The sequence below is a fragment of the Mustela nigripes genome, chromosome 2, assembly GCF_022355385.1.
Source record: "Mustela nigripes isolate SB6536 chromosome 2, MUSNIG.SB6536, whole genome shotgun sequence".
In the NCBI taxonomy this organism is placed as follows: Eukaryota; Metazoa; Chordata; class Mammalia; order Carnivora; family Mustelidae; genus Mustela; species Mustela nigripes.
Window position 1 is genome coordinate 25,081,743 of NC_081558.1, and position 25,381 is coordinate 25,107,123.

The window sequence follows — 25,381 nt, forward strand, 5'->3', positions numbered from 1 at the left end:
TTTTTGTTTTATTTTTTATTTTTTTAAAGATTTTATTTATTTATTTGACAGAGACAGAGAGATCACAAGTAGGCAGAGAGAGAGAGAGAGAGAGGAGGAAGCAGACTCCCTGTGGAGCAGAGAGCCCGATGAGGGGCTTGATCCCAGGACCCTGGGATCACAACCTGAGCCGAAGGCAGAGGCTCAACCCAATGAGCCACCCAGGCGCCCTCAATATTCTTTTTAAAAAAATACTATTTACAGACACAAAACAGCTATAAAGATACCATTTGCAAAGCCAAAAACTGTGAGATACTTTTAAATTAATCTAACAAGTATGTTGAAGACTTCTATGAAGAAAATTGTAAATTTTTTTTTTAAGATTGTATTTATTTATTTGACAGACAGAGATCACAAGTAGGCAGAGAAGCAGGCCGAGAGAGAGATAGAGGGAAGCAGGCTCCCCGCTGAGCAGAGAGCCCGATGCGGGACTCGATCCCAGGACCCTGAGATCATGACCTGAGCCGAAGGCAGCGGCCTAACCCACTGAGCCACCCAGGCGCCTGAAAATTGTAAATTTTTTGAAAGACATTAAAAAGTAACTCAGACAAAGAGATATGTCCTGTTCTGGCTAGGAAACATCGATATCATAAAGATTTCAGTTCTTCCTGAGCTGACCTATAGTATAGGTTCAGTGCAATTCCTACCCAGGAACTTGACAAGCTAATGTTACAATATATATGGAAGGTGTGTTGAAATATGTATCAGAGAAAAGACCTCCCAAGATGAAAATCAGAGTGGAAAGACTTGCCATCCTGGAAATCAAGATTTATTTTCAAGCTTTAGTAATTAAGGTATTAAGATAAGCAAATATACTGATGGGGGAAAAGAAAAAAGCAAATAGGCCCAACACATACAGAACCTTGATATAGGAGAGGAGTAGCATCGTAAAGCGGTGGAGGAGGATCCCAAACTCATCCCTCACACAAAAAATCAATTACTGGGGGATTAGGGACTTTAACATGAGAAACACAACTTTTAGGGCATGGAGAGATGACTAGGTGGAACACAGAGGGTTTTTTAAGCGGTGAAAATATTCTGTAGGTTATAATCATGGTTTTATGTCATTATACATTTGTCTGAATGCACGGAATGTGCGTTCACCAAGAGTGAACCCTACTGTCATCTGCGGCTTTGGGTAATTATAATGTGTGAATGTACTTCTTCAGTTATAACACATGTACGGCTCTGGTGGGGGATAGTGACAGTGGGAGAGACTCTATATGTGTGAGGACAAGGTGTATATGGGAAATCTCTGTACCTTCCTCTCAATTTTGTTATAAACATAAAACTCTCTTTAAAAAAATTGTCTTTATTTATTTATTTATTTTTAGGCATGGAGCACAATGCAGGGCTTAAACTCATGACCCTGAGATCAAGACCTGAGCTGGGATCAAGAGTCAGACACTTAACTGATGGAGCTACCCAGGTGCCTCCCCAAAACTAACTTTAAACAAAACTGAATTGGGGGAAACTGGAAGGGGAGAAGAACCATGAGAGACTGTGGACTCCGAGAAACAAAGTGGGGTTTTGGAGGGGAGGTGGGGTGGGGGGATGAGTGAGCCTGGTGGTGGGTATTGAGGGCATGTATGGCATGGAGCACTGGGTATGGTGCATAAACAACGAATCTTAGAACACTGTATCAAAAGTTAATGATGTATTTTTTTTCCCCAAGATTTTATTTATTTATTTGATAGAGAGACACACACAGCAAGAAAGGGAACACAGGCAGGGGAAGTGGGAGAGTGGGAGAGGGAGAAGCAGGTTTCTCACCAAGCCGGGAGCCCAATGTGGGGCTCGATCCCAGGACCCTGGGATCACGACCTGATCCAATGGCAGGAGCCATCCGTATTTAAGCAATCTTGATTTCTATCTTTCTCAGACAGTAAGCCAACAATTTCCCTTTGCACATGAGCTAATTTGGTTGGATTTCCGTTGCATGCAACCAGAACCTCCTGACGTGTATGTTATATTTTTCTTTTTTTAAGAATTAAAAAAAATTATTTCATTCATTTGACAGAGAGAGAGAATGTGTGCACAAGCAGGGGGAGAGACAGAGGGAAAGGGAGAAGCAGGCTCCTTGCTTGGCAAGGAGCCTGACACAGGGCTCGATCCTAGGACCCTGAAATCATGACCTAAGCTGAAGGCAAATGCCCAACCGACTGAGCCACCCAGGCAGCCCCCCCATTTTTCTTTTTTTAGAAGAAGTTGATTTTATGAAATTTTCAATCACATACAAGAACATATGTAATAGATATAATAGGAGATATCAAAGTATTCACACAAGAAACAAATTTTCACAAAGACCACTGGCATCTCTGGTGTGCTTCCTCCTGGGCTCATCCCTCTCCTAGCCACCAAAAAGACCCACTGTTTTGATTAGGTATCTTTTTTTTTTTTTTTGCTTTCCATTGTAGTTTTGCTTATATGTAGATATCTGTTATAGGCTGAATTCTATTTCCCCAAATTCATACGTTGAAGTCCTATGTAGCTAAATCTACAAAAGATGGAAAGTAAAATTCCTGAATATGTTAATTGTGAAAGTTCCATATTAGTTCATCTTCAAAAAATGAGTGCTTTACCATAATTACATAACAAGTTTTAAAATTTACATGTGTTTCTTTTTTGAAACATCCATAACCTGGAAAAATGTAATTATGTGTACATGACTACATGGTAAAATGTTTACTCTTGAATCCACAAGCCAATCAATCCCCAAAAACCGATCTCAAAGGGTGTCAAATTCTTGCACTCAGAAGAGAAACATTTATCAAGAAAAGAAAAATAAGGACATTTCATATGACAAAATGAAACTACTTTTGTTTGTTGTTGCAATGAATGACATTAAAACCAAATAGGCTCATGAAAACCTGAAGAGAGATTATGGCTTTACTACTCTCTAAACTGATGGTATTTATATCTCTAAGAAAGGACACTAAATGATGTGACAATTACACAGGGCTCTCATTGGCAGTGGAAACATTATTCAAGAAGATGTGAATAAAGCATCAAGTGGATAGAATTGGATTATGTTTCTCCCCTTTGCAATTCTTCTTTTTTTTTTTTAATTTTAAGATTTTATTTATTTGACAGAGATCACAAGTAGGTAGAGAGGCAAGCAGAGAGAGGGGGGAAGCAGGCTCCCTGCTGAGCAGAGAGCCAGATGTGGTCCTTGATCCCAGGACCCTGGGATCATGACCTGAGCTGAAGGCAGAGGCTTTAACCCACTGAGCCACCCAGGGCACCCTCCCCTTTGCAATTCTTGAGGAGGCAGTGTTTTGCACACTGGTGGGAGGAGGAAAGAAATATTAAAAAGTCATCACAGTACATTCAGCATTTACACGTTGCATGTACCAAGGACTCCATTTACTAAGCACCTACTATGAGCCATGAACTACATGTTGAATCACATTACATGCAGTTTCTTCCACATTTTTCTCTGGCTTAATTGAATTTAACCAGGTCAAAAGCTTCTCTATAGAGACAAAAAAAATAGATCAGGAGTTGCCTGGGGGTAAAGGAGGGAGTGTGGGTTGAATGTCATTTGTTTTCTAAATTGGATTTTTGAGGTTGATTGGCTTATCTAATCAACAACAAACTTTAACATATAATTACAGTCGAACCTTGAACAACACGGTTGGAACTGCTTGGATCCACTTATACATGAATTTTTTTTATATAAATATAGTTTAGTACTGCAAGTGTATTTCTTTTTTTTTTTTAACACATTCTAAATTTTATTTATTTATTTGAGAGAAACAGTGAGAGAGAGTATGAGCGAGAAGGTCAGAGGGAGAAGCAGACTCCCCATGGAGCTGGGAGCCCGATATGGGACTCGATCCCAGAACTCCAGGATCATGACCTGAGCCGAAGGCAGTCGTCCAACCAACTGAGCCACCCAGGCATCTCCTGCAAGTGTATTTTCTCATTCTTGTGGTTTTCAAGATTTTATTTATTTATTTATTTATTTGACAGAGAGAGAGAGAGAGAGAGATCACAAGGAGGCGGAGAGGCAGGTAGAGAGAGGAAGGGAAGCAGGCTTCCCACCAAGCAGAGAGCCTGATGTGGGGCTCGACCTCAGGACCCTGGGATCATGACCTGAGCCAAAGGCAGAGGCCTTAACCCACTGAGTCACCCAGGCGCCCCTCTTATGATTTTCTTAATAACACCTTCTTTTTTCCTAGACTACTTTATTGTATAAGCACAGTATATAATACACCTGACATACAAAATATGTGTTAATCAACTGCTTATGTTCTCTGTAAGGTTTCCAGTCAACAGTACATTATTAGTAGTTAAGTTTAGGGAAGTCAAAATTTGTATGTGGATTTTCAACTGTGCGGAGGTTCAGCACCCCGATCCCTGTGTTGTTTGTTCAAGGGTTAACAGTACTGATTCTTTCAGGTTACAGTTGTTTCAAAAGATGTGCATATAAATCATAATGGGAACTTTTGGAGTGATGGTGGTGCTCTAGAACTAGATGGTGGTGATGGATGACTTCTCAAAAGATTTTTTTTCCCCCCAAATGCTACTCATTTAAAAATAAGACCCAAGGTGATATTGAAATTTGGTACTAAGAGTAAAAACACTTAAGTGTATCAACTATTATGTGAAATAAGTATTTGTGTCACCAGCTAGTTCCCCAAGACCTGGCCTTTACAACTCAGTTGCTTGTGCTCACTAACCTTTGTCTTACACATTTCCCCAAAATCTTTTTTTCTGGCTTCCTCTACACTCAGGCCAATGAAACCCCAGAGCAACCCCCAGGTGATGGAAACCAGCCTCACCAGGTCCAGGCCCAGAACTCCCACACCTTTTGAGCTAAACCTGAGCTGCACCTGCACAGATGGACCATGGAGTTATCTCATTATAATACTAATATCCTCTCAAGGAGGAGCCTTAGCCTCATTTACATAACACACAATGTATGTATAGGCATGTTTCCTTAAGGCATATCTGTGACTGTATGCCCCTCTCTACAGAGGATGGCAGGTTTCCTTATCTAAATATTCATCCTAACCCTAAACTAAAGGAACCCAATCAGCCTCTCTCAGGGCGTCAAAGCTTTGGAAGCTATTCCCTGTGATCTCCTGATTTGCTACAAATAGAAGTTTTATTTGTTGGACAACTCAACCTCACACAGTTTCAGACTCACCAAGGAGTGAACTCATTTTGGTTAGGTTACATTTGTGTATGAGAAATGCTTCTAAAGAACGATTACAAAATTTGATCTGGGTTTTCATGACTATTTTATCTTACAGTTAATGATGTATTGCTAGAATTTTTAAAGCTCAAGCAATAATTATGCCCATGATCAACATTTAATTCTATTTAGTAGACAAGTTTTAAGGTGTCATATTTAATTAATGATTACACACACAGCTATGAAAACATCTATCTTGGCTCTTGTAGTTTATGCAAATTTTACATAATTATTCCCCAGAGAGAATAGTCCACTTAATGTAAAACTCTTAAACTTGATTTAAATTGCTTTTTCTTTATCATGAGTGATATAACAACATCCTTATTATCATACTGTAGAAAACTACATCTCGATAAAATTTGACTTAATTTTGACTCCAAACTTGTTCAACCTTTAGATATGGATCAGCTGAAATACACAAAAAATACAATTATTTGTGTCCTCAGAAAAGTAGGTGACCTCATTAAATCCACATTTGAAATTTTCTGTTATTAACTGAAGTACACTAATATCACAAATAGGAACAGGTGGAATCATCTATAAACCTGTACTTGTGTCCAAGTTGTCAGATGTTAAAAGCAAAGAAGTCATTTTCAGAGTGTGCTGCCATTAGGGTGTATCACAGGTTCCCTCCAGCCACAGACCCTTTGCACACACTGTTTGCATGTTTGCCATGCTCTTCATTCACCCCTCATATCTGAGTTCTGGCATTTCTTCCTGTAGGAAGTCTATCCCCAGCCCCCAAGTCAGATCAGACTCCCTTGTTAAACACTCTCCCCCTCCAAGAGGCATTCATTTCCTTCTAGAGCATTTCCTTGGATTGCAATTGCATAATCATTAAGTCAAAAGTTGAATTAATGCTGATCTCCCACAGTTCTACCCACCAGGGGAACAGAGTCCTTATCTTGTTTTGCTCCTTATTGACTGTATCTCTTTCTACTAACAAGTGCCTGGCACAGAACAAACACATAAAGTATTATTCCTTGAAGGAGGAAAGAAAGAAAAGAAAAACAGCATGCTAGAATATTTTCCTGGAGCCATCCTGCTTGAGGTCCAGCCAACCTCACCAAAGAGGGAAAGCGGGTGATTGGAGTCACACTTTGGGAAAGCAATATGATTGTGACCATGTGCCTCCAGGCAAGCCAATCAGACCTGTTCTCTCCCAGGAATTTAAATCTTGAGGGGATTATATAGGACAAACCCTTAGAGGTAAAACCTTATCTGGAGTGCCCAAGGTCCTACAAAGACAAGCTGCCAGCTTTTGTTCCATTGGGCCCGGGAGCAGCCTTTTGGCTTTGCTCTCTGAGACATGGTTCTTCAACTTTCATTTACATCCTGTGAGTTACTCCAGAATTTTTTATTTTTGCTCAAATTTGCCGAAGTTCCGTTCTTTTGCTCATAGCCAAAGAATTCCAACTGTTACATTTTCCTATCTCCTTTATACTGATCGGATGTAGACTTCTATATTGCAATACTTCTCAAGTCTAGGGACTCATGCTTTAAATTGTAGCTAAAGGAGTATGCTTCATTTAACCTACACAAGTGCTCAAACACAATGATTGCCTGGACCTGTTGTTTTAAATTGACCCAGACAACCCCGCTTCCCAGCCCTCCTCCTGCTGGTGCATTTCTAACACACCTTCTGCAAGACCCTGTCTATTTTCTACCTCCAAACTGTGATGTGTGGGGTGCTTTTTTTTTTTACATCCAAGTAACCTTTCTCAAAATTCAATCAGCTCTTTAAGTTCCACCTCCCTAAAACATAAAACTTCAGCTCCGTGGACTCCTTCATTTCTCTGGAGCTCGCCTACCTCTACCCAACCTTCTTCCTTCCTTCCTGTCTCTGAATGAGAGACTTCTTCCTCCAGAAACCTGGGCAGCTCAGTCAGTTGGTTGTCTTCGGCTATAAAGACCCTGATCCCAGGGTCCTTCCTGAGTCTCACAACAGGCTCTTTGCTCAGCAGGGATCCTGCTTCTCCCTCTCCCTGCTGCTCCTTCTGCCTGCTGCTCCCCCTGCTTAGGCTCTCTCTCTCTCTCTGACAAATGTGTACATAAAATCTTTAAAAAGAAAAAAAAAAAAAAAAGAGGGGCGCCTGGGTGGCTCAGTGGGTTAAAGCCTCTGCCTTCGGCTCAGGTCATGATCTCAGGGTCCTGGGATCGAGCCCTGCATCGGGCTCTCTGCTCAGCAGGGAGCCTGCTTCCTCCTCTCTCTCTGCCTGCCTTTCTGCCTACTTGTGATCTCTGTCTGTCAAATAAATAAATAAAAATCTTAAAAAAAAAAAGAAAAAGAAAAAAAAGAGAGAGACTCCTTCCTCATTAAGGCAATCTTCCACCTGTGCCGACCTGTCTGTCTCTTCCGGTGCCATCCTCTTGGCAGTCCCAGTGAGCATTCGCCGAACTTGGGACAGCTCCAAATACTTTGCCTGCATTACCTCATTAAATCCTGACAACTGCCTTAGGAGGCGGGGAGTACTATTGCAGACCCAGGAGATAAGGCTCAGAGCAGTTAATTAACTCTAGATGAGTTCAGGATACAACATTTGGCCCATACAATTCAACACCTGAACGTGCGTGTGCTCTGAAACACTATGTTTTTCTGCCTCAATATTGTGCAAACCCACAGCCCCTCCCCAAATTAGTTTTACTGGATCCTGCATCTTCCCATGGCCTTCTCTTCAATTTCCAGTCACTAAATGCACTATAGTCTAGCTTCTGGCCTTTAAAAAAGAAAAAAAAAAAAAGAAAGATTTATTTTATTTATTTATTTTACAGACAGAGAGAGTAAGCATGCTTGTGCCCACGAGCACATGTATACACACGCACTCAGGTATTAGACAGGGAGGAGGAAGGAGATCAGAGGGAGAGGATTCCCCGCTGAGCACAGACCTCAATGTGGGGCTCCATTCTACAACCCTGAGATCATGACCTGAGCCATAATCAAGAGTCAGAAGCCTAACCGACTGAGCCACCCTAGCTTCTGAGCATCCCTAGCTTCTGCCCTTTTGATCCCACTAAATCTGCTACAGTTCTCATCACAAAAGAGATCTTCCACACACAGAGTATCTCGTAACTATTGAATTGATCCATCCATTCACCAAATTATTTTGAGCACCCATTCTGTTCCAGACACTGCAGGATATGCACTGGGTGAGCAAAACAGATGGGATCCCTTCCATCACATATGTGAGATATCAGTGACCTCCTACTTGCCAGGTCCAGAGACCACTCTGGCCACTTCTCATTTTTTTTTCCAGTTGATCTCTGTAGTGCTGGTCATGCCAACCATGTCCTTCTTGAAATTTGGGGCTTTGGCTTCCACGAGCCTCTTATCCCTGCCCTCCCTCTCCTAGGACCACATCTTCTCAACTGCTTTGATAAGTTCCTCCCTTTTTTGTCAATCCCTTAAATGATTGAGTTCCTCAGAGTTCTATCACGAAGCACTTCAAAGTCATTAAGCTGCAAACTCAGTTTTCCCCACACCCCATTCTCATCTTTCCCTCCTTATTCCCTTGTTCTTGCTAACGTCAGCATTTGATATCTAATCTCTCTTTCTCTTTCTGCCCCTACACTCTCATACAACGGTCAAAAAATTCTCATAGTATTTTTCATCTTTAGAAGTTCAATTTGGAAAAAAAAAAAAAAAGAGAAGTTCAATTTGGGAGGTCCCTGGTTGGCTCAGTTGGTAGGGCATTCAACTCTTGATCTTGGGGTTGCACTTGGCTTTTTAAATATGCGCAATATAGTTATAACAGTTGTTTTCATGTTTTTTTTTTTTCTCTGCTAATTCTAATATCCGTGTGGGTTCTTAGTCAGTTTCAATTGATTGATTCTTCTTCTTCTTCTGGACCACGTTTTTCTACTTCTTTGTATGTGTGGTAATCTTTGATTGGATGCCAGACAGCCGAGTACTGAATGTTTTGTAATCCTATAACTCTTCTTGAGCTTGCTCCAGGAGGCAGTTAAGTAAATTGGGAAAAGTTTTATCCTTTCTAGTTTTTCATGATTTGTTAGCGAGGTCCAGAGCTGTGCTCAGTCTAGGAAAAATTATTCCTCAATACTGGGGGGTAGAAAAAAAAAAGGAAAACCTTCCTGATTGATCTACCCAACACCATAAATCATTGGTTTTTCCATTCTGGCTGGTGGAAATTGTTACTGCTTCTGGCCCTGCATGGGTGTCAGGTACTATTCTTTCTAATCCTTTTGAATGGTTCTTTCCCTGGTGTCATACACAAGCTGGTCAGTACTCTGCTGAATACTGGAGGGGATGTCTGCAAATCTACAGGCTCTCCCTCTCCATTACTCTCTTGTCTCCAATGCTCTGTTCAATGAACTCAACTGTCCTGGTCTCCCCAGACTCTTAACTCTTTCTCTTTGATCAGGGAGACCTCTGGACTCCATATGTTCTCCTCTCCCTGCATTGCAGTCTAGAAACTCTCTTAAGGCAGTAAGTTGGGGCGACCAATCAGAGCATTCATCCCACTTGTTTACTGTTTCACAGGGATCTCTGTTCTTTGTTGTCTGATGTCCAGTGTTTTGAAAAAATATAAATATAAATAAATATATCAAAATATACATATATATGTGTGTATATATGTATATACAGTTTCAGGAAGGAGGGTAAATCCAGCCCTATTATTCCATACTGATCAGAAGAGGAAATCTTGTAGTGAAATCTTAACAGATCACCTTGCCTCAAACTTCTGTAATCTGTTCTCACTTCACCAGAGTTATTTATTTTTTTTCCTGAAACATCAATCTCTTAGTATCCCCCTGCTTAAAGGTCTTTTATGGCATTCTCATTACTTACAGAGTAAAACTTAAGCTGCTTAGTGTGGTATATTTCATGCCTCCATGATGAGATCCCTTCCCAAACCTCCACCTTCATCCCTTGCCATTCCCCCATAGGTACTGTTGCTTCTAACCATTTCAAGGCATTAATTGTTGTCTTCTCCATCCCACCAACAAGCGCGTACCAGCACCTACTTCCCTGTCTTTGAACACATTGTTTCTTCTACCTGGAATATTCTTTTCCTCTTCCACGTGGTGAAATCTTCTTTAACCTAGAAGATCTTTTTAAGCATCTGTAAACTTTCCCCAGACCTGCCCATCCTTACCAGGTAGAATCACTCCCTTACCTTTTTGCACCGTTATGAACTAAATCTTGTATATGTCCCTTTAACCGCATTTGTCACACTATATTACGTTGTATGCATTTGCTTATATGTCTGTTCCCAGTAATATCTAATATACTCCATGAGGGCAAAGAATGCACTTCCTTCATCTTTTTTTTAAAAAGATTTTATTTATTTATTTATTTACATTTTATTTATTTATTTGACAGAGATCACAAGTAGGCAGAGAAGCAGGCAGAGAGAGAGGGGGAACCAGGCTCCCCGCTGAGCAAAAGCCCGATGTGGGGCTCGATCCCAGGACCCTGGGATCATGACCTGAGCTGAAAGCAGAGGCTTTAACCCACTGAGCCACCCAGGCACCCCTTATTTATTTATTTTAGAGAGAAAGAGAGTGTGCATGCACACGTGAGATGGGAGGCAGAGAGATAAAGAATCTCAAGTAGACTCTGTGCTGAATGCAGAGTCCTATGCAGAGCTCAGTCTCATGACCCCAAGATTATGACCTGAGCCGAAATCAAGAGTTGGACATTTAACCAACTGAGCCACCCAGGTACCCCCACTTCCTTCATCTTTGTATGCCTGGTGTTAAATTCATCCAACCAATGAACATTTCCTGAGTTCTAGGTCCTCGAGGCACAGCATTAAAAAACACAGGGTCTTTGCCTTTATGCAGTTTATATGGGCGTGAAAGAGGCAGCTAATAAACAAATAAAAGTAGGGCATATTTAGAGAACAGAGAAGAGAGCCCGATTAAAAGGCTGTTCCAGCCATCTAGAGAACAGAGATGATACTAGCTTGGAATAGGGTGTGGGAAGGGAGGAGAAAGGGGAGAGAACTGGATCCACTTGAGACACATTTCTGAGATAAAGTCAGAAGGGTTTGTAGATGGATTTTTTGTGGGTGGGAAGGGAAGGGGAAAAAATTAGGAATGACTTTTAAAGGATAGGTACCTAGTAAATTGTGTATGAATAAGCTCCTTGATAATTAAAAACTGGTTTTAAAAAGATGAAACTAAAGGGGCTCCTGGGTAGCTCAGTCGGTTAAGCGTCTGACTTGATTTTGGCTCAGGTCATGATCTCAGGGTTGTGGGACTGAGCCGCACATCATACTTCATGCTCAGCAGAGAGTCTGCTTGAGATTCTCACCCTCTCCCTCTGCCCCTCACCTGCTCATGCACATGTTCTCTCTCTCTCTCTCTCAATTTAATAAATAAATGAATCTAAAAAAAAAAAAAGATGAACCTATAGAATTGATTCAGCATCCAACTGGCCAATTTCACTGGGAAAACTTGCCTTGTACTGACTAGTTACCATAGAATAGAAACATTGAGCAAAATGGGTGAAGGTGGTAAAAAGGTACAAAATTCTAGGTGTAAGATAAATAACTCCTGGGATGTAATATATAGCATGATGACTTAGCTAACTATACTGTATTGTATATGTGAAAGTTGCTAAGAGGTAGATCTTAAAAGTACTCATCACAAGAAAAAATTATAACTATGTATGATGATGGATATTAACTAGACTTATTGTGGTGATCATTTTGCAATATATACACATATAAAAAATTATTATGTGGCCCACCTGAAACTAATTTAATGGTATACATCAATTATATCTCAATAATAATACAAATTAATTTTACATTAAGGTTAAACTCCAGAGTTGAACTAATTAAGCTTTATAGTTGCTTATGGTCTGAACTTACTCAAGTTATAGAAATTTTCAGGGTTTTAATTTTATCAACTGTATCATGGAGGTAATATTAGTAAGTATAGTTTAGGGGTTTTTTTAAAGAATAAACTGAGAAAAAAAGAATAAATTGAAATGCTTTTAAAGCCCTCAGTACTATGTCTAATATAGTAGGTATCCAATAAAAGGGAGCTAATTTCAAGAAAGTACTAGTGAAACAACCAATTAATTAGTTATTTTGTTGTTCTGTGTTCAAGAAGAATATCATGATTAAAATTTTTGTTCCTATCCAGTGATTCTCTGTAGAAATAAAGTTGGGTAATTTTTGCTGTGATGTATTTTGTGTTCTGTTAAAATTAAAGAAGCTTTCAAAAATACATACGAAATAAGATACAAAATTTAACTATTACAAAAATCTTTCCAACAGAATGAAAATTTTATAATGATTTAATACCTTCAAGTATCTTTCTAAAGTGGCCCATTTCCATATATTTCTAACATTGAAAGAAGAACCTGTTGGTGCATCTTCTAGCTGAGGCAAGAAGTTCTTAGTTCTCCTGAGCCTTTCTTGGGGAAATGTGGGTGGACCCTGAAGAGAAGAAGTTTGTGTCCCCAGCAGGGAAGCAGTAGACAAGGTTTGTTGCTAAGTTCTTTAGAAATCAGGAATGAATGAGATGAACATTGGTTTATCATGAGTGAAAGGAGAGGCAAGTGGGATTTCAGAATGGTAATGACGATGAGAAGGAGGGAAGAAAAATATCAGGGCCCAGTGAAGAGCAGCACCTTAGAAAGACACATTACTCCAAAGGCTAGCAAGGAAAGACATCAGGTGATGGGTGTTTTTACATAATCTATAGAAAGGAAGAGAGAGAGGGAGAGAATATATACAAGAGGATAATAGTAGGAGTGAAGGCTGGCAATCCTTTTTTTTTTTTTTTAAGATTTTATTTATTTATTTGTCAGAGAGAGAGATTGCACAAGCAGGCAAAGTGGCAGGCAGAGGAAGAGAGAGAAGGAGCTCCCCACTGAGCAAGGAGCCCTATGTGGGATCATGACCTGAGCGAAAGGCAGCAGCTTAACCGACTGAGCCACCCAGGTATCCCAAGGCTGGCAATCCTTAAGAGCAATTATCTGTGGTAATACTGTGAACATATTATCACCATAATCCTAAAAGCTAACATCTGTTGTTATCTTCATTTTACAGGGAAAGAAACTGAGGCTCAGAGTGGCAAATTAACCACCCCCCACCGCACATGTCACAGGTGGTTAGCAGCAAAGCAGAGATTTGTTTTTCTTTTTTCAAATTTTATTTATTTATTTATTTGACAGACAGAGATCACAAGCAGGCAGAGGGGAGGGGGGAAGCAGGCTCCCTGCTGAGCAGAAAGCCAGATGTCGGGCTCAATCCCAGGACCCTGGGATCATGACCCAAGCCAGAGACAGACGCTTTAACCCACTGAGCCACCCAGGTGCCCTTAAAGCAGAGGTTTGAATCTGGTTCTGTTTAACCAGAGACTTTTCTTTCCTGCATCTTCCCATTTTGTCCTTGAAGTTCTTGCTAATGGGAGGAAAGCTGCAGATTCAGTAGAACCTGGGAGGGAAACCAAGGTGGTGGGGGAGAGGGGATGCCAAGAAAATTTACTGGCAAAATCTCTTATCTTCAGTTCTTTTTTTTTTTTTTTTAAAGATTTTATTTGACAGAAAGAGATCACAAGTAGACAGAGAGGCAGGCAGAGGGAGAGGGAAAAGCAGGCTCCCTGCTGAACAGAGAGCCTGACACGGGACTCGATCCCAGGACTCTGGGATCATGACCCGAGCTGAAGGCAGACACTTAACCACTGAGCCACCCAGGCATCCCTTATCTTCAGTTCTTAAATAAAAATCAATTTAACTCTCTTTGCATTTGATTTTTTTTTAAGTCTTGCAAAAAAGTGTAATCTTACATCATGGTAATGAAACATGAAGATTCCCAAGTAATTTTCTGTAAGGAGGTTTATTTTCCAAAGTCAAACTTGAAGTACCAACGAGTTCAGACAATCACTCAAATCTTGTGAGAATGAGAGTCTCTCAGTGTCTCTTTGGAAGTGATGATTCCTATTTCTGCTTAAGAATTAACTTTTCCTTTATTAACGAAGTATTTTTAATGAGCTTAATATAATTAGAAAATGTGTCTCTAAATCCCCAGGAAGGGAGTCATGACTTTGTATGATTTTATATTTTCTATGTTAACTATTTAAAACCACAAATTTTCAGCTTAAGTAAGTTTCATTGTGAATATGTCCATGTTATTATTGCATAGGAAACTGGACCTATGCTGCCATCTGCTGTGTCAAGATTAGGTGAAAAATCATCCTCATAAACTATGATTGAGGAATACAAAATATACCTGTATTACTGCACTTTATAGAAAACGAGTGCAAGGGAAAAGAAATGCCTACAGTTATATATTTCAAACTGTATTGAAAGTGTGAGGAGGGATTTATGTGTGTTTTGAATATGACATGAAAAAGATAATAAAGAACAATATAACAAAACTTATGTCCCCACCATCTATATGTAAAAAATGAATATTACCAGAGCGCCTGGGGGGCTCAGTGGGTTGAGTGACCGACTCTTGGTTTCGGCTCAGGTCATGATCTCAGGGTTGTAAGATCAAGACCTGAGTAAGGTTCCACATTCAGAGCAGAGTCTGCTTGAGATTCTCTCCTCTGCCCAGCCCCCAACCCCATGGGCTCTCTCTTTTTCTCTCCCTCAAATAAATACATAAATACATAAATAAATAAAATCTTAAAAGAAGAAAGAAAGGAAAAATGACTATTACCAATGCCTTTTTTTCTTGCTGGTCCCATTGTCCACCACTCTTAGACCCCTGCCAAAGAAATCCCTCTCTGATGTCATGTTTATTTTTTTTTAAAGATTTAATTTATTTATTTGGCAGACAGAGATCACAAGTAGACAGAGAGGCAGGCAGAGAGGAGGAAGCAGGCTCCCTGCTGAGCAGAGAGCCTGATGCGGGGCTCGATCCTAGGACTCCGGGATAACGACCCGAGGCAAAGGCAGAGACTTTAACCCACTGAGCCATCCAGGTGCCCCTGATGTCATGTTTATCACTGGAAATGTTTTAATAAGCAAATGTATACATTTATTTTTTGTAAGATATTTTATTTATTTGACAGAGAGATCACAAGTGGGCAGAGAGAGGAGGAAGCAGGCTCCCTGCTGAGCCAAAAGCCCGATTCAGAGCTTGATCCCAGGACCCTAAGATCAGGACCTGAGCAGTGGCTCAGTGGCTTAACCAACTGAGCCACCCAGGCATCCCTCTCTCTGGGTATTTCTTACTATCTTTCTCAGATTTGCTGACCTTTCTCAGATTTGCGCAATTAAGACCTTCATCCTTCACACCTGAAAAACTTACTTAATTTAATTTTGCTTTTGCCTAATATATTGTTGGTCCTTTGATCTATATCATCTGCTCCTAGTGTTATATTTAGGGCAGCAAGTTATACAGATGGATGCCACATTCAGTAGGCCAAATTGAGGAGTCTTTATTAAAAAGTCGGCGGCTGCGAGGTGGCTTATACACTCCAAAATCTCACAGCTCCAAATGAGCTCAGGGGTAGACTTATAAAGGCATAAGTTACAACCTGTTGCCAGTTTCTAAAAATTGCCAAGCACAGTACAGAAGCAAAAATGCTGGGTTAAGGAGATATTTAGGGTAGGGGTACATTTCCTGAAATTGTTATGTCTGGAGTATTTTGTGTTTTTTTTTTAGTTAAGGTTGCAATAACACAGGTATAATAATATGACTGTGTTATAAAATGCCCCCTTTTATAAAGATGGCTTGATTTTACCAGGTTCATTTCCTAGGTGTCTCACTAGAGACAGAGAAGACAGCTAATTACTGGCTCTGCAGAGTGGTGGTCACCAATGAATCACAAACCCTGCTTCACAGTAATGCTGTTTAAGGAGGAAAAGTGAATTCCACAAATGGAGGATGCAGGAAGGTCTTCCCAATTGTGTATTTCTGAGAGGCTTTTGAACAATTTCAAGCAAAACTGCAGAAATCAGCCTAGGATGCAACTTTCCAAGGTAGGGTTTTAATGATTGTGTATCATACAAAGGTGGGTGTGCTCATGTGCTCTAGGAAGAAAACCACAGAAGTAGACAGCAGGTGGGGCACCTGGGTGGCTCAGTGGGTTAAAGCCTCTGCCTTCAGCTCAGGTCATGATCCCAGGATCCTGGGATCAAGCCCTGCATCTGGCTCTCTGCTCGGCAGGGAGCCTGCTTCTTCTTCTCTCTCTCTGCCTGCCTCTCTGCCTATTTGTGATCTGTCTGTCAAATGAATAAATAAAATCTTTAAAAAAAAAAAAAAAAAGAAGTAGACAGCAGGGTCCTTATTCACTGACAGTGAAAAGGGTTTTAGGTAGTCCTGATAGTAAAAGACTTCACAGTTTTACAGTTCTACCATCAATCCAAATGCCCCTGCACCAACTGCTGATGCTTGAGATACATGATATAATCATGTTGTAAGTGTGCCTCGGTGGCTCAGTGGGTTGAACCTCTGCCTTTGGCTTGGGTCATGATCTTGGGGTCCTGGGATCGAGCCCCATGTTGGGCTCTCTGCTCAGTGGGGGGCCTGCTTCCCCCTCTCTCGCTGCCTGCTACTCTGCCTACTTGTGATCTCTCTCTCTCTCTGTGTGTCAAATAGATAAACAAACAAACAAAAATTAAAAAAAAATCAGGTTGCAATATAAATTAAGAGCGATTGATACACTGCCACAACTGCCAGTAAGAAATGTTGAAGGGTATCTGATACACTGGTAGAGTGGAACTGTGGAAGTGATTTTTTTTTCAAAAAACCCTTTATTAATTTGAGAGAGAGAGTGGTATTAGTGAAAACCTTGATAGATATCAAAAATATATGTCAGTTATCATCTTACTGGTTCACTTCAGATACATCCTTTACATCTCTGTGAAAATGGGCCCTTTAAGTATTTTTCTTTGTAGCTGACAGCATGTTAAGCTTTCTTAGTAGAGGGGGCTGGAGAGACACTGCAGGAGGAAAGGGTCCTGTCCTTGCTTCCAGTGTTTTCACTTGGCAGGCTCCTTGACATCCACCATCTTTGTGGAAGAGGCTTCGCACACTTTCCAGCTTCTGCAGCACTGGCAGCTTCTCCAACATCAGGCTCATGGAGCATAGGCAGTATCTCCAGGGTCCAGCCCCCAGCACACAAGTCCTCAGCATTTAACTCTTGTACAGCATAGTGGCCAGTAGCACCCAGCCATCAGCAACTTCCCCCAGCAACCCTCTCAGGCAGTACTGTAGTGGCATGCCCCTGGTGCCATACCTCCTCCAAAATATTGCCCCAGGAACCTAGAGGATGGATTTCTGGCAAGATCCTCCAGTAAGTTCTGGATCTCTGTCCTGTGGGATAAGGGAGCTATTCTTCGAGGGCTCTATCTAAGCGGCTCCTTGTATCTGTTATTCCCATATTTTTTAGAGTTCTCTTTATTTTTTTAAAAGATTTTATTTATTTATTTGACACAGAGAGAGAGATCACAAGTAGGCAGAGAGGCAGGCAGAGAGTGAGAAGAAGCAGCAGAGAGGGAGAGAGGAGGAAGCAGGCTCTCCACTGAGCAGAGAGCCCGATGTGGATCCCAAGACCCCGAGACCATGACCTGAGCCGAAGGCAGAGGCTTTAACCCACTAAGCCACCCAGGTGCCCCAAGTTCTCTTTATTTCTTAGAGGCAATCTCTCATTATGCCAAACCCCTACTAACTATTATCATAGTTAATAATTCTCCATATTAAATTTTCCCTGTTCAAATTGCCACGTGGCTTCTCTCTCTTGACTGGACCCAGACTGTTACAAACTCCTGGAAACAAAATAAACAGAAAACACCTTTTCAACTTGAAGGTAGCTTACTGGGCACTTGAGAAAGGCAGAAGTTTCCATAACAAAAAAGTGTTTACTCATACAGGAATAAAATATAGGGGCACCTGGGTGATACAGTTGGTTAAGTGTCTAACTCTAGATTTTGGCTCTGGTCGTGATCTCATGGATTGTGAAAATGACCCCCACACTGAGCCCTGCTTTCAGTGGGGAGTCTGCTTGAGATTCTTTCTCTCTCTGTCTCCCTCTGCCCTTCCCCCACAAATAAGTAAATAAATCCTCAAAAAAAGAAAAAGAAAATACAATATACAAAGAAATGGAAATGATTTACACATCTGGGGTTTAGATGACTGAGCAAAGTAAGAGCATGGAGTTCTTTTTTTAATGCTTTTATACAAACAGTTCAAATAATCATAACCATATTTGTTTACTTTTGGATAAGCAAGATGTATACCTGTTATTATGTTAGGAGGATCTCTGCAATGCCCTTAAGTTTGGCTTAATCAAAAGTTAAGTTCAGCAGAATCAGACAACCAAATGACTTACAAGCATTCCTTTCTCTGGTAAGATGACTCTTGGCTGGTTCTGTGGGACCCCATCAAGGTCCTCGGACCTGTCCAGCCTATATCAGTATGAATCCATTTATATGAAGTATCTAGAATAGGCAAGTCCATAGAAACAGAAATGAGATTAGAGGTTACCAGCGGGTTGCAGAGAAGGAGAAATGGGAAGTTATTGCTTAATGAGTACAGTTTCTATTTGGCACAACATTGTGCCACAGAATTGTACACTTGAAGATGGGTAACAGGGCAAATTTTATTATTATACCACAATAAAAATAAAAGATGTAGAGATTGGCTAAGTATTTACTAATAAATATACTATGTTGTTATTCTGTGTGGGGGAGAGAGATGATATTTAACAACCAAATGTAATCTGTACTCCTTAGTTGACTCTAGCTTTCTAAATAAAAAGCAATCAAAGATATTCTTAGGATAGAGAGGACAATTAAATACAGGCAGAACACTAGATGTTATCATGAAATGCTAATTTTCTTAGGTACAATAATAGTGCTATGGTTATATAAGAGAATTTCCTATTCCTAGGAGATAGTTACTTTAGTGTTTAAGGGCAAAGTGTTACAACATCTGTAACTTGCAAATAGTAATGCTAATAAAGGTGTATGGTAGGGGGCAGTGTATGGTTGTGCCTGCCCACGTGTGTGCCAATAGAGAGTAAGAGAGAGAAAGCATATATGACAAAATTTTAACAATCATCAAATCTAGGTAGAGGATATACAGGTGTTCATTGCACCCTTCTGTAATTTTTTATTTAAATATTTTCGTAATAATAAGTTAGAAGCAAAGTAACATTTTGAAAGTCACACCATTGTATCTCCCAGAAATACTCCTGTTAACATGTTGGTTTAAATCCTTTTTGTCTTTTTTTTCTATGCAAAGATAAGTATTCCTTACACAATACACACACACAAAAGCAAGGGATCAAACGTACATTGGTCCATGTTCATTTATTCAGTCAAGTTAATTAACACGTGCTTGTTTAAGTATATCTTCCAGAGACCAGGGACATACACGAATTTTAGAAGATCTCTGAGTTTTCACAGAATGTACCCTAAGAATTCATTGTGCCTCATTCATTACAACTACAGTTCATAAAAATCTTATGAGCAGACAGATGAAAATACTTGTGAGGTTTTAGTAATTGCATTATGATCCTCATCATGAAATAGTATTCCACCAACATAATAAAGTTGGCATTTTTTATTTTTGCTGTTCTTTCATTTCGCAAGTATTTACTGTCTACAATGTTCAGTGTCACGTGCTGCAAGGAAGTATGTAAGATACCAGCTGGCTGCCCTTCTGAAGCTCACTCTGACACAGGATTGTAAATGCATTACTATGGGGATCAAAAGGGAAGAGAATGGGGGGATAGAGAATGGGTTCCTGATTTACCAGCAGGGTCTTCCAGAGGAGGTTCTTGGAGGAAACGACTTTTAAATTTAGATTTTTAAGAATGAACGGGAGTTAGACTCATACACTAGTTCCGAACACAAACGGGCTTTGGGGTATTTGATAGTCCTCGGGCAAGTTGCTTAACCTCTCTGCGCTTCAGGGATGTTGTTGTAAAGCTCCAGTAACAAAGGGCTGGGGCACCTGGGTGGCTCAGTGGGTTGAAGCCTTTGCTTTCGGCTCAGGTCATGATCCCGGGGTCTTGGGATTGAGCCCCACATCGGGCTCTCTGCTCAGCGGGGAGCCTGCTTCCTCCTCTCTCTCTGCCTCTCTGCCTACTTGTGATCTCTGTCAAGTAAATAAATAAAATCTTAAAAAAAACAAAAAACAACCAAAGTGCTTAGATCCCTGTCTGGAACAAAAGAGCTAAATTTATTGAGTACTCCTTATTATTGCAATTTATTTTTTTTTAAAGATTTTATTTATCTATTGGACAGAGAGAGAGAGAGACAGCAAGAGAGGGAACATAAGCAGGGGGAGTGGAGAGGGAGAAGCAGGCTTCCTGCTGATCAGGGAGCCCCATGCAGGGCTGGATCTCAGGACCCTGGCATCGTGACCTGAGCGGAAGGCAGATGCTTAACGACTGAGCCACCCAGGTGCCCCTAATTATTGCAATTTACAAAGAGTTATAATGTACCAGGCTTCATGCCGAGCTCAGAGCCAGAAACTAGACAAACTCTGTACCCAATCTAGGAGTCTCTTCCCAATAGCCTGCCCTTCACCTTATTTTATACCCCAATAACCTCTCCTGCAAATATAAAATGTTCATTTCCTAAAAAGCTTATGCTTTTTGTTTCTCCACATTTTTGCCATCTACGCTTGAGCTGAGGTGCTTCTCCGAGCGCTCCGAGTGAAATCGGAGTGCTACAAGAGAAGCCAAGAGCCTCGGCACCCGAGAGGCAGGGTAGAGAGGCTGAGGCCCAGCCGACAACACCAGTTGCCCCTGCAGCCTCGCTCCCCTGTGAGCGCACCCGCCAGCACGCCCCACTTTGATTGGTCCGTTCTTCCGGCTCGCCGGCATCACTGTGTCCAATCGGAGCAGCGCTTGTTGAGCGGCGGCGGCAACCGGCGTACACAGAGTTTGCGCGTCCTGTGGAGAGAGCGAGAGGTCAGGCCATGAACCTGGGGTAAGCTGGGCCGAGAAGGGTGGTCTTTAGCGAAGGTGGGATTCAAGCTGGGTTGGCCCCTTGGAGCCTTACGTGGAACACCTTCGCAGCTTGCGCCGCCTTCAGCGGCTTTGCCCGGTTGCCCGAAGTGGAGAGGGGTTAGGGGCTAGGGGCCCGGGACGGCCTTTGCCACCGCCGTCGCTTTTCCACATCATAACTCGGAGTACATCTGCCAGGGACCTCTTTCGCCCTGTCACTGACCTCGGGGTGGTGACGGGGAAGAGACGATAAGCGGAGAGGGCAGATGGAGAGATAAAGCTTAGCGGCTTCCTGGGAGAAATCCTGGCCCAGGCCCCCGGTACTTAGCGCCTCTGGCTTTGGCGTCTTTTCAGGCTGTCGGCGCTCCCAGATGAGTTTAACCCCCGGAACGCTAGGAACCGGGTCTTCAGGGACCGAGGCGCTGCCAGTGCTTGGCTCCTGATAGACCCTCATTAAGTAGCGGTTGAGTCAAAAAGGACTGTTGCAGGGTTTTCATCCCTGGGAAGTGTAATATTTTAAGAAGATGAAAAGCCACCAAATTCAGACTGTTGCACGTCATGGAGCCAATGAATTTTGCGTTCTAGAATGTGGAGAGAGAGAGAGAGAGACCGAGAGAGAGAAAGAAAGAAGACATCAGCCCCTGAAGGAGTTTACAGTGCAGTCATGCCCAACAGGCATACTTGTCGGGTTCCTTTGGTTGGTTCCGTTTCACAGACGTAAACATGAACGGTTCTAACCCTGCCTCAGGGAAACCTTTAGAACCCACCCCCCCCCCCCCCCCCCCCAGTATTTTATCTTGACAAATTAAGTTGGGGTATTTTGATGTCCTCCACTGAGCGGCCCTGCAAATTTCGTTCTTCCCAAGTCAGACCTTTCCCAACCTTTCTCTTCTGGCCTCTGCTGGATTTAATTCTGTCTCTTGGGCAGCACTTTTGTCCCAATTGATGATTTAGTGACACACACCTTCCCCCCCCCCCTTCTCTTAGGAAACAGTGAATTAAATGGGAACTATTTTTGTTTTCAGTGGTTTTTTATTAGAATCTTACATTGAAGTTTCCTTGGCAGTGTCTGCTGTTAACTTTGTGCTTTTGCATTGAACATGCACAAATCAATTAGAGCCGCCAAAGTTCATTACAGATTTGTTGTTGTGATAGTAAGGAACTGTCACTATGCTAAAAAAGTTAATACTCCTGGTGGCAGTGTTATAGTTCACTTTGAAAGCTGTGGCATGCCGTAGAATGCATTAGTCATGAGATCTTTATGAAACTGGTAAACAGATACATTTTGCTCTTTTAACATAGGTGGGGAGTTTTGGTAACAGCATTCCCCCCCCCCCTCTCCAGTTGTAAGATTTAAGTAATGCTATGATGATTGAATTGTTGCTTACCAGTAAGAAAATGAAGTTTCATGTTAAAGATAACAAAGCTTTGCGTTATTGGAAACTTTCAGGATTTTTCTCCCTCTAGTGTTTAGTTTTATCTTGGATTGGAAAACGTTTTTTAATTAAAAGAATGGCTTACTATTTACAAGATTACTGTATAAATTCAAAAGAACATATTTACTTTCAAGATTCAAATGAGCCTTTCGTTTCTATTTAAAATGTTGCTGCTTCTTAAAAATGACAACTTTCTTTTATTTTTGCAGAGATGGTTTAAAGCTTGAAACTGAATTGTTGGATGGAAAAACCAAGTTAATATTATCTCCATATGGTATGCTGTGTTATCAGAATCTAAAATGTTAATTTTAAATTCCTAGATAAAATTTATATGAGTTTAATATACTTTTTCCTTATAATAGAGTAATATTTAAATGGTACTTTGCAGAAAGCTGTTTGGCTAACTTTCTCAGATTTATTTTTAGCCAAGTAAAGTCAGATTACGTCTCTGCTTACCACTGTCAGTATTTATTCATAAAACTTAATGCTTCAGTATATTTATGTTTAATATGTTGCCTAATAAATAATTTAGATGAAATCTATGTAATTATGTTCTGTACATGTAAAATGTGCTTTTATAGAAAATTAAATTTGTAGTAAGACCACAGTTGCTAAAGTTTTTAGGTTTTAATTTTAAAACTCCGTATACTTTGGTAGTCCTCTTTTTCACATTATTTTCTTTTTCTCTGATCTGTTTATAGTTCTACCTTGGAAAATAAACAGAAATGAAATAGAAATACTTGCACTACACTCTAAAAGTTAGAATACTCAGACAGGAACCTAAAGTTAATGCTTTGGGTGGTTAATATTTCTACTAAGTATCTTCTTAAAACAATGCTAATCAAAATTTTCTTTTATGACTGCCTTAGTATGTTTTTGTTTGATAGTTCAGTAATTATTGTTTTCTTTTGTAGAATGTAAATCAAAAAATTCTGTGAAGGTAAGCCAAATGAACTGACATGTTCTTAATGTAAAATGTGGTATTTTTTTTTTTTACAGTGGTTTGAAAATAATTCCTGTCAATATATTATAAGGGATATGAGATAATGATGAGAAGTTATTGTTCTCTTGCTTTCAGGCTGGTCCTTTCACAGAAATGGGATCATAATTTTTCAGTTTAAAAAGTCATACAGAACCTCTTTCTCTAGGTCAGTGCTGTCTAATAAATCTTTTTGTGATGATGGAAATGTTCTAAGATTAGTGTTTTCCAAGATGGTAACCAGTCACTAGTCGTATGTAGTTACTGAACACTTAAAATGTGGCTAGTGTAACTAAGGAAGTGAATTTTTAATTTTGTTTAATTTTTAATGCAGATTTAGTAGTTATTATGCAGTGCATATAACATTAACTCAGGGCAGTTCCTGAGATTTTTTTTTTTTTTTTTAAAGATTTTATTTATTTATTTGTCAGAGAGAGCAAGCGAGAGCGAGCACAGGCAGACAGAGTAGAAGGCAGAGTCAGAGGGAGAAGCAGGCTCCCCGCAGAGCAAGGAGCCCGATGTGGGACTCGATCCCAGGACGCTGGGATCATGACCTGAGCCGAAGGCAGCTGCTTAACCAACTGAGCCACCCAGGCGTCCCAGTTCCTGAGATTTTTAAAAATATATATTCACACTTTAAAATGAAAACATTTTTCTTTTCATACTCAAATTCCATTTTCCCACACCAAAATGGTGAATTTGATTCACAAATTCATACATGCACTTTGCTTTCTCCTTTAAGAGATCATACTTGAACTTAATGATAATTTTCCTTTTAAATTATTTTTATCAGCAGCCCAAAATACCTTTACCACTTTAACAACTTTTTGATATACTACTTTTCTTATTCCCTATTTCTTTTTCCATTTTTAGATTAGTATCGGCAGAAATTTCAACTCCCCCTAAAATTCACTGTAGTCCTCTTTTTTCTTTTATCTTTGTAGCATCTTAAAGTCTTAGTTTGCGTTTCTTGAATAGAGCTCAGTTTGGATGGTGTACTTTTCACTAAGCTCTTGATGGCTTTGCTGTTTTTTCCAGGTTTAATCAAGGTGAAATTGCTTGAGTATCCAGCGTAAGTAGGTGATGATAATCAGAGTAATTCCACATGCTACCTGTAAAAGTTACTTCTTTCTAAATATGGTATATAGCTATATACCTTGTGTGCTTTTTTTTTAGTCACAATACAAATTGTATAATTTTTCCTGGTCCTGCACTACTTTTTTTTTAAATTTAAAATTTAAATTTAATTTTAAAATTTATTTTATTGGGGGGTGCAGAGGGAGAGGAGACTTAGCTGTCTCCACAGTGAGTGCGGAGCACCACATGAAGCTCTAGGCTCCATCTCTGGACCCCGAGATCATGACCTTATCTGAAACCAAGAGTTGGATGCTTAACTGACTGTGTCACCCAGGCACCACAGGTCCTGCTCTATTAAAATACTGCAACTAATTATTTTATTCGAGTCACATTAGCAAATACTGCACCCCTTTTTGAGATGTTAGATAAAAAGCTGCTTGTCATAGTTGATTTCCATCTTCCCCTGATCTCTTCTCTTTCACTTTTCCCCTCCTTCCATTGATGTCTTTAACGGATTTGCTCTAGCTTCCACATTTGTGAAGACATTTCAGTCTTTTTAATCAACCTAGAACATATGATGGTTTCTGATAAAATCATTACAAGATTTTGCTAGTAGTCTAGAAATATTTTTTTCAAGGATTCTTTTTTCTAGAATAATGTGTCTCAGCCGATGTTAAATTGTTTACTCTCTTAGAGCAAATTGTTTGGTTTTATTCCTCTTGCTTTGGGGACTTCAGAATACTGATGATGGTAGCT

The 25,381-nt window shown here is 40.4% G+C and overlaps 1 protein-coding gene across 8 annotated transcripts in view; it reads left to right on the forward strand.

The window, feature by feature from the left end:
* The first annotated feature begins 21,037 nt into the window (after nt 1-21,037).
* CCDC66 (coiled-coil domain containing 66) overlaps nt 21,038-25,381 on the forward strand; it is a 67,500-nt gene continuing 63,156 nt past the window's right edge. For 3 of the 8 annotated variants that reach the window (XM_059389987.1, XM_059389988.1, XM_059389994.1), the window contains exons 1-3: nt 21,038-21,116; nt 22,779-22,843; nt 23,484-23,509. In XM_059389987.1, the coding sequence (XP_059245970.1) occupies nt 21,106-21,116; nt 22,779-22,843; nt 23,484-23,509 (102 nt within the window). In that variant the 5' untranslated portion in view covers nt 21,038-21,105. Of the gene's footprint in view, nt 21,117-22,778; nt 22,844-23,483; nt 23,510-23,568; nt 23,718-25,381 lie in introns of all 8 variants that reach the window. The other 5 variants (XM_059389992.1, XM_059389995.1, XM_059389993.1 and 2 more) reach the window with 5 other exon arrangements.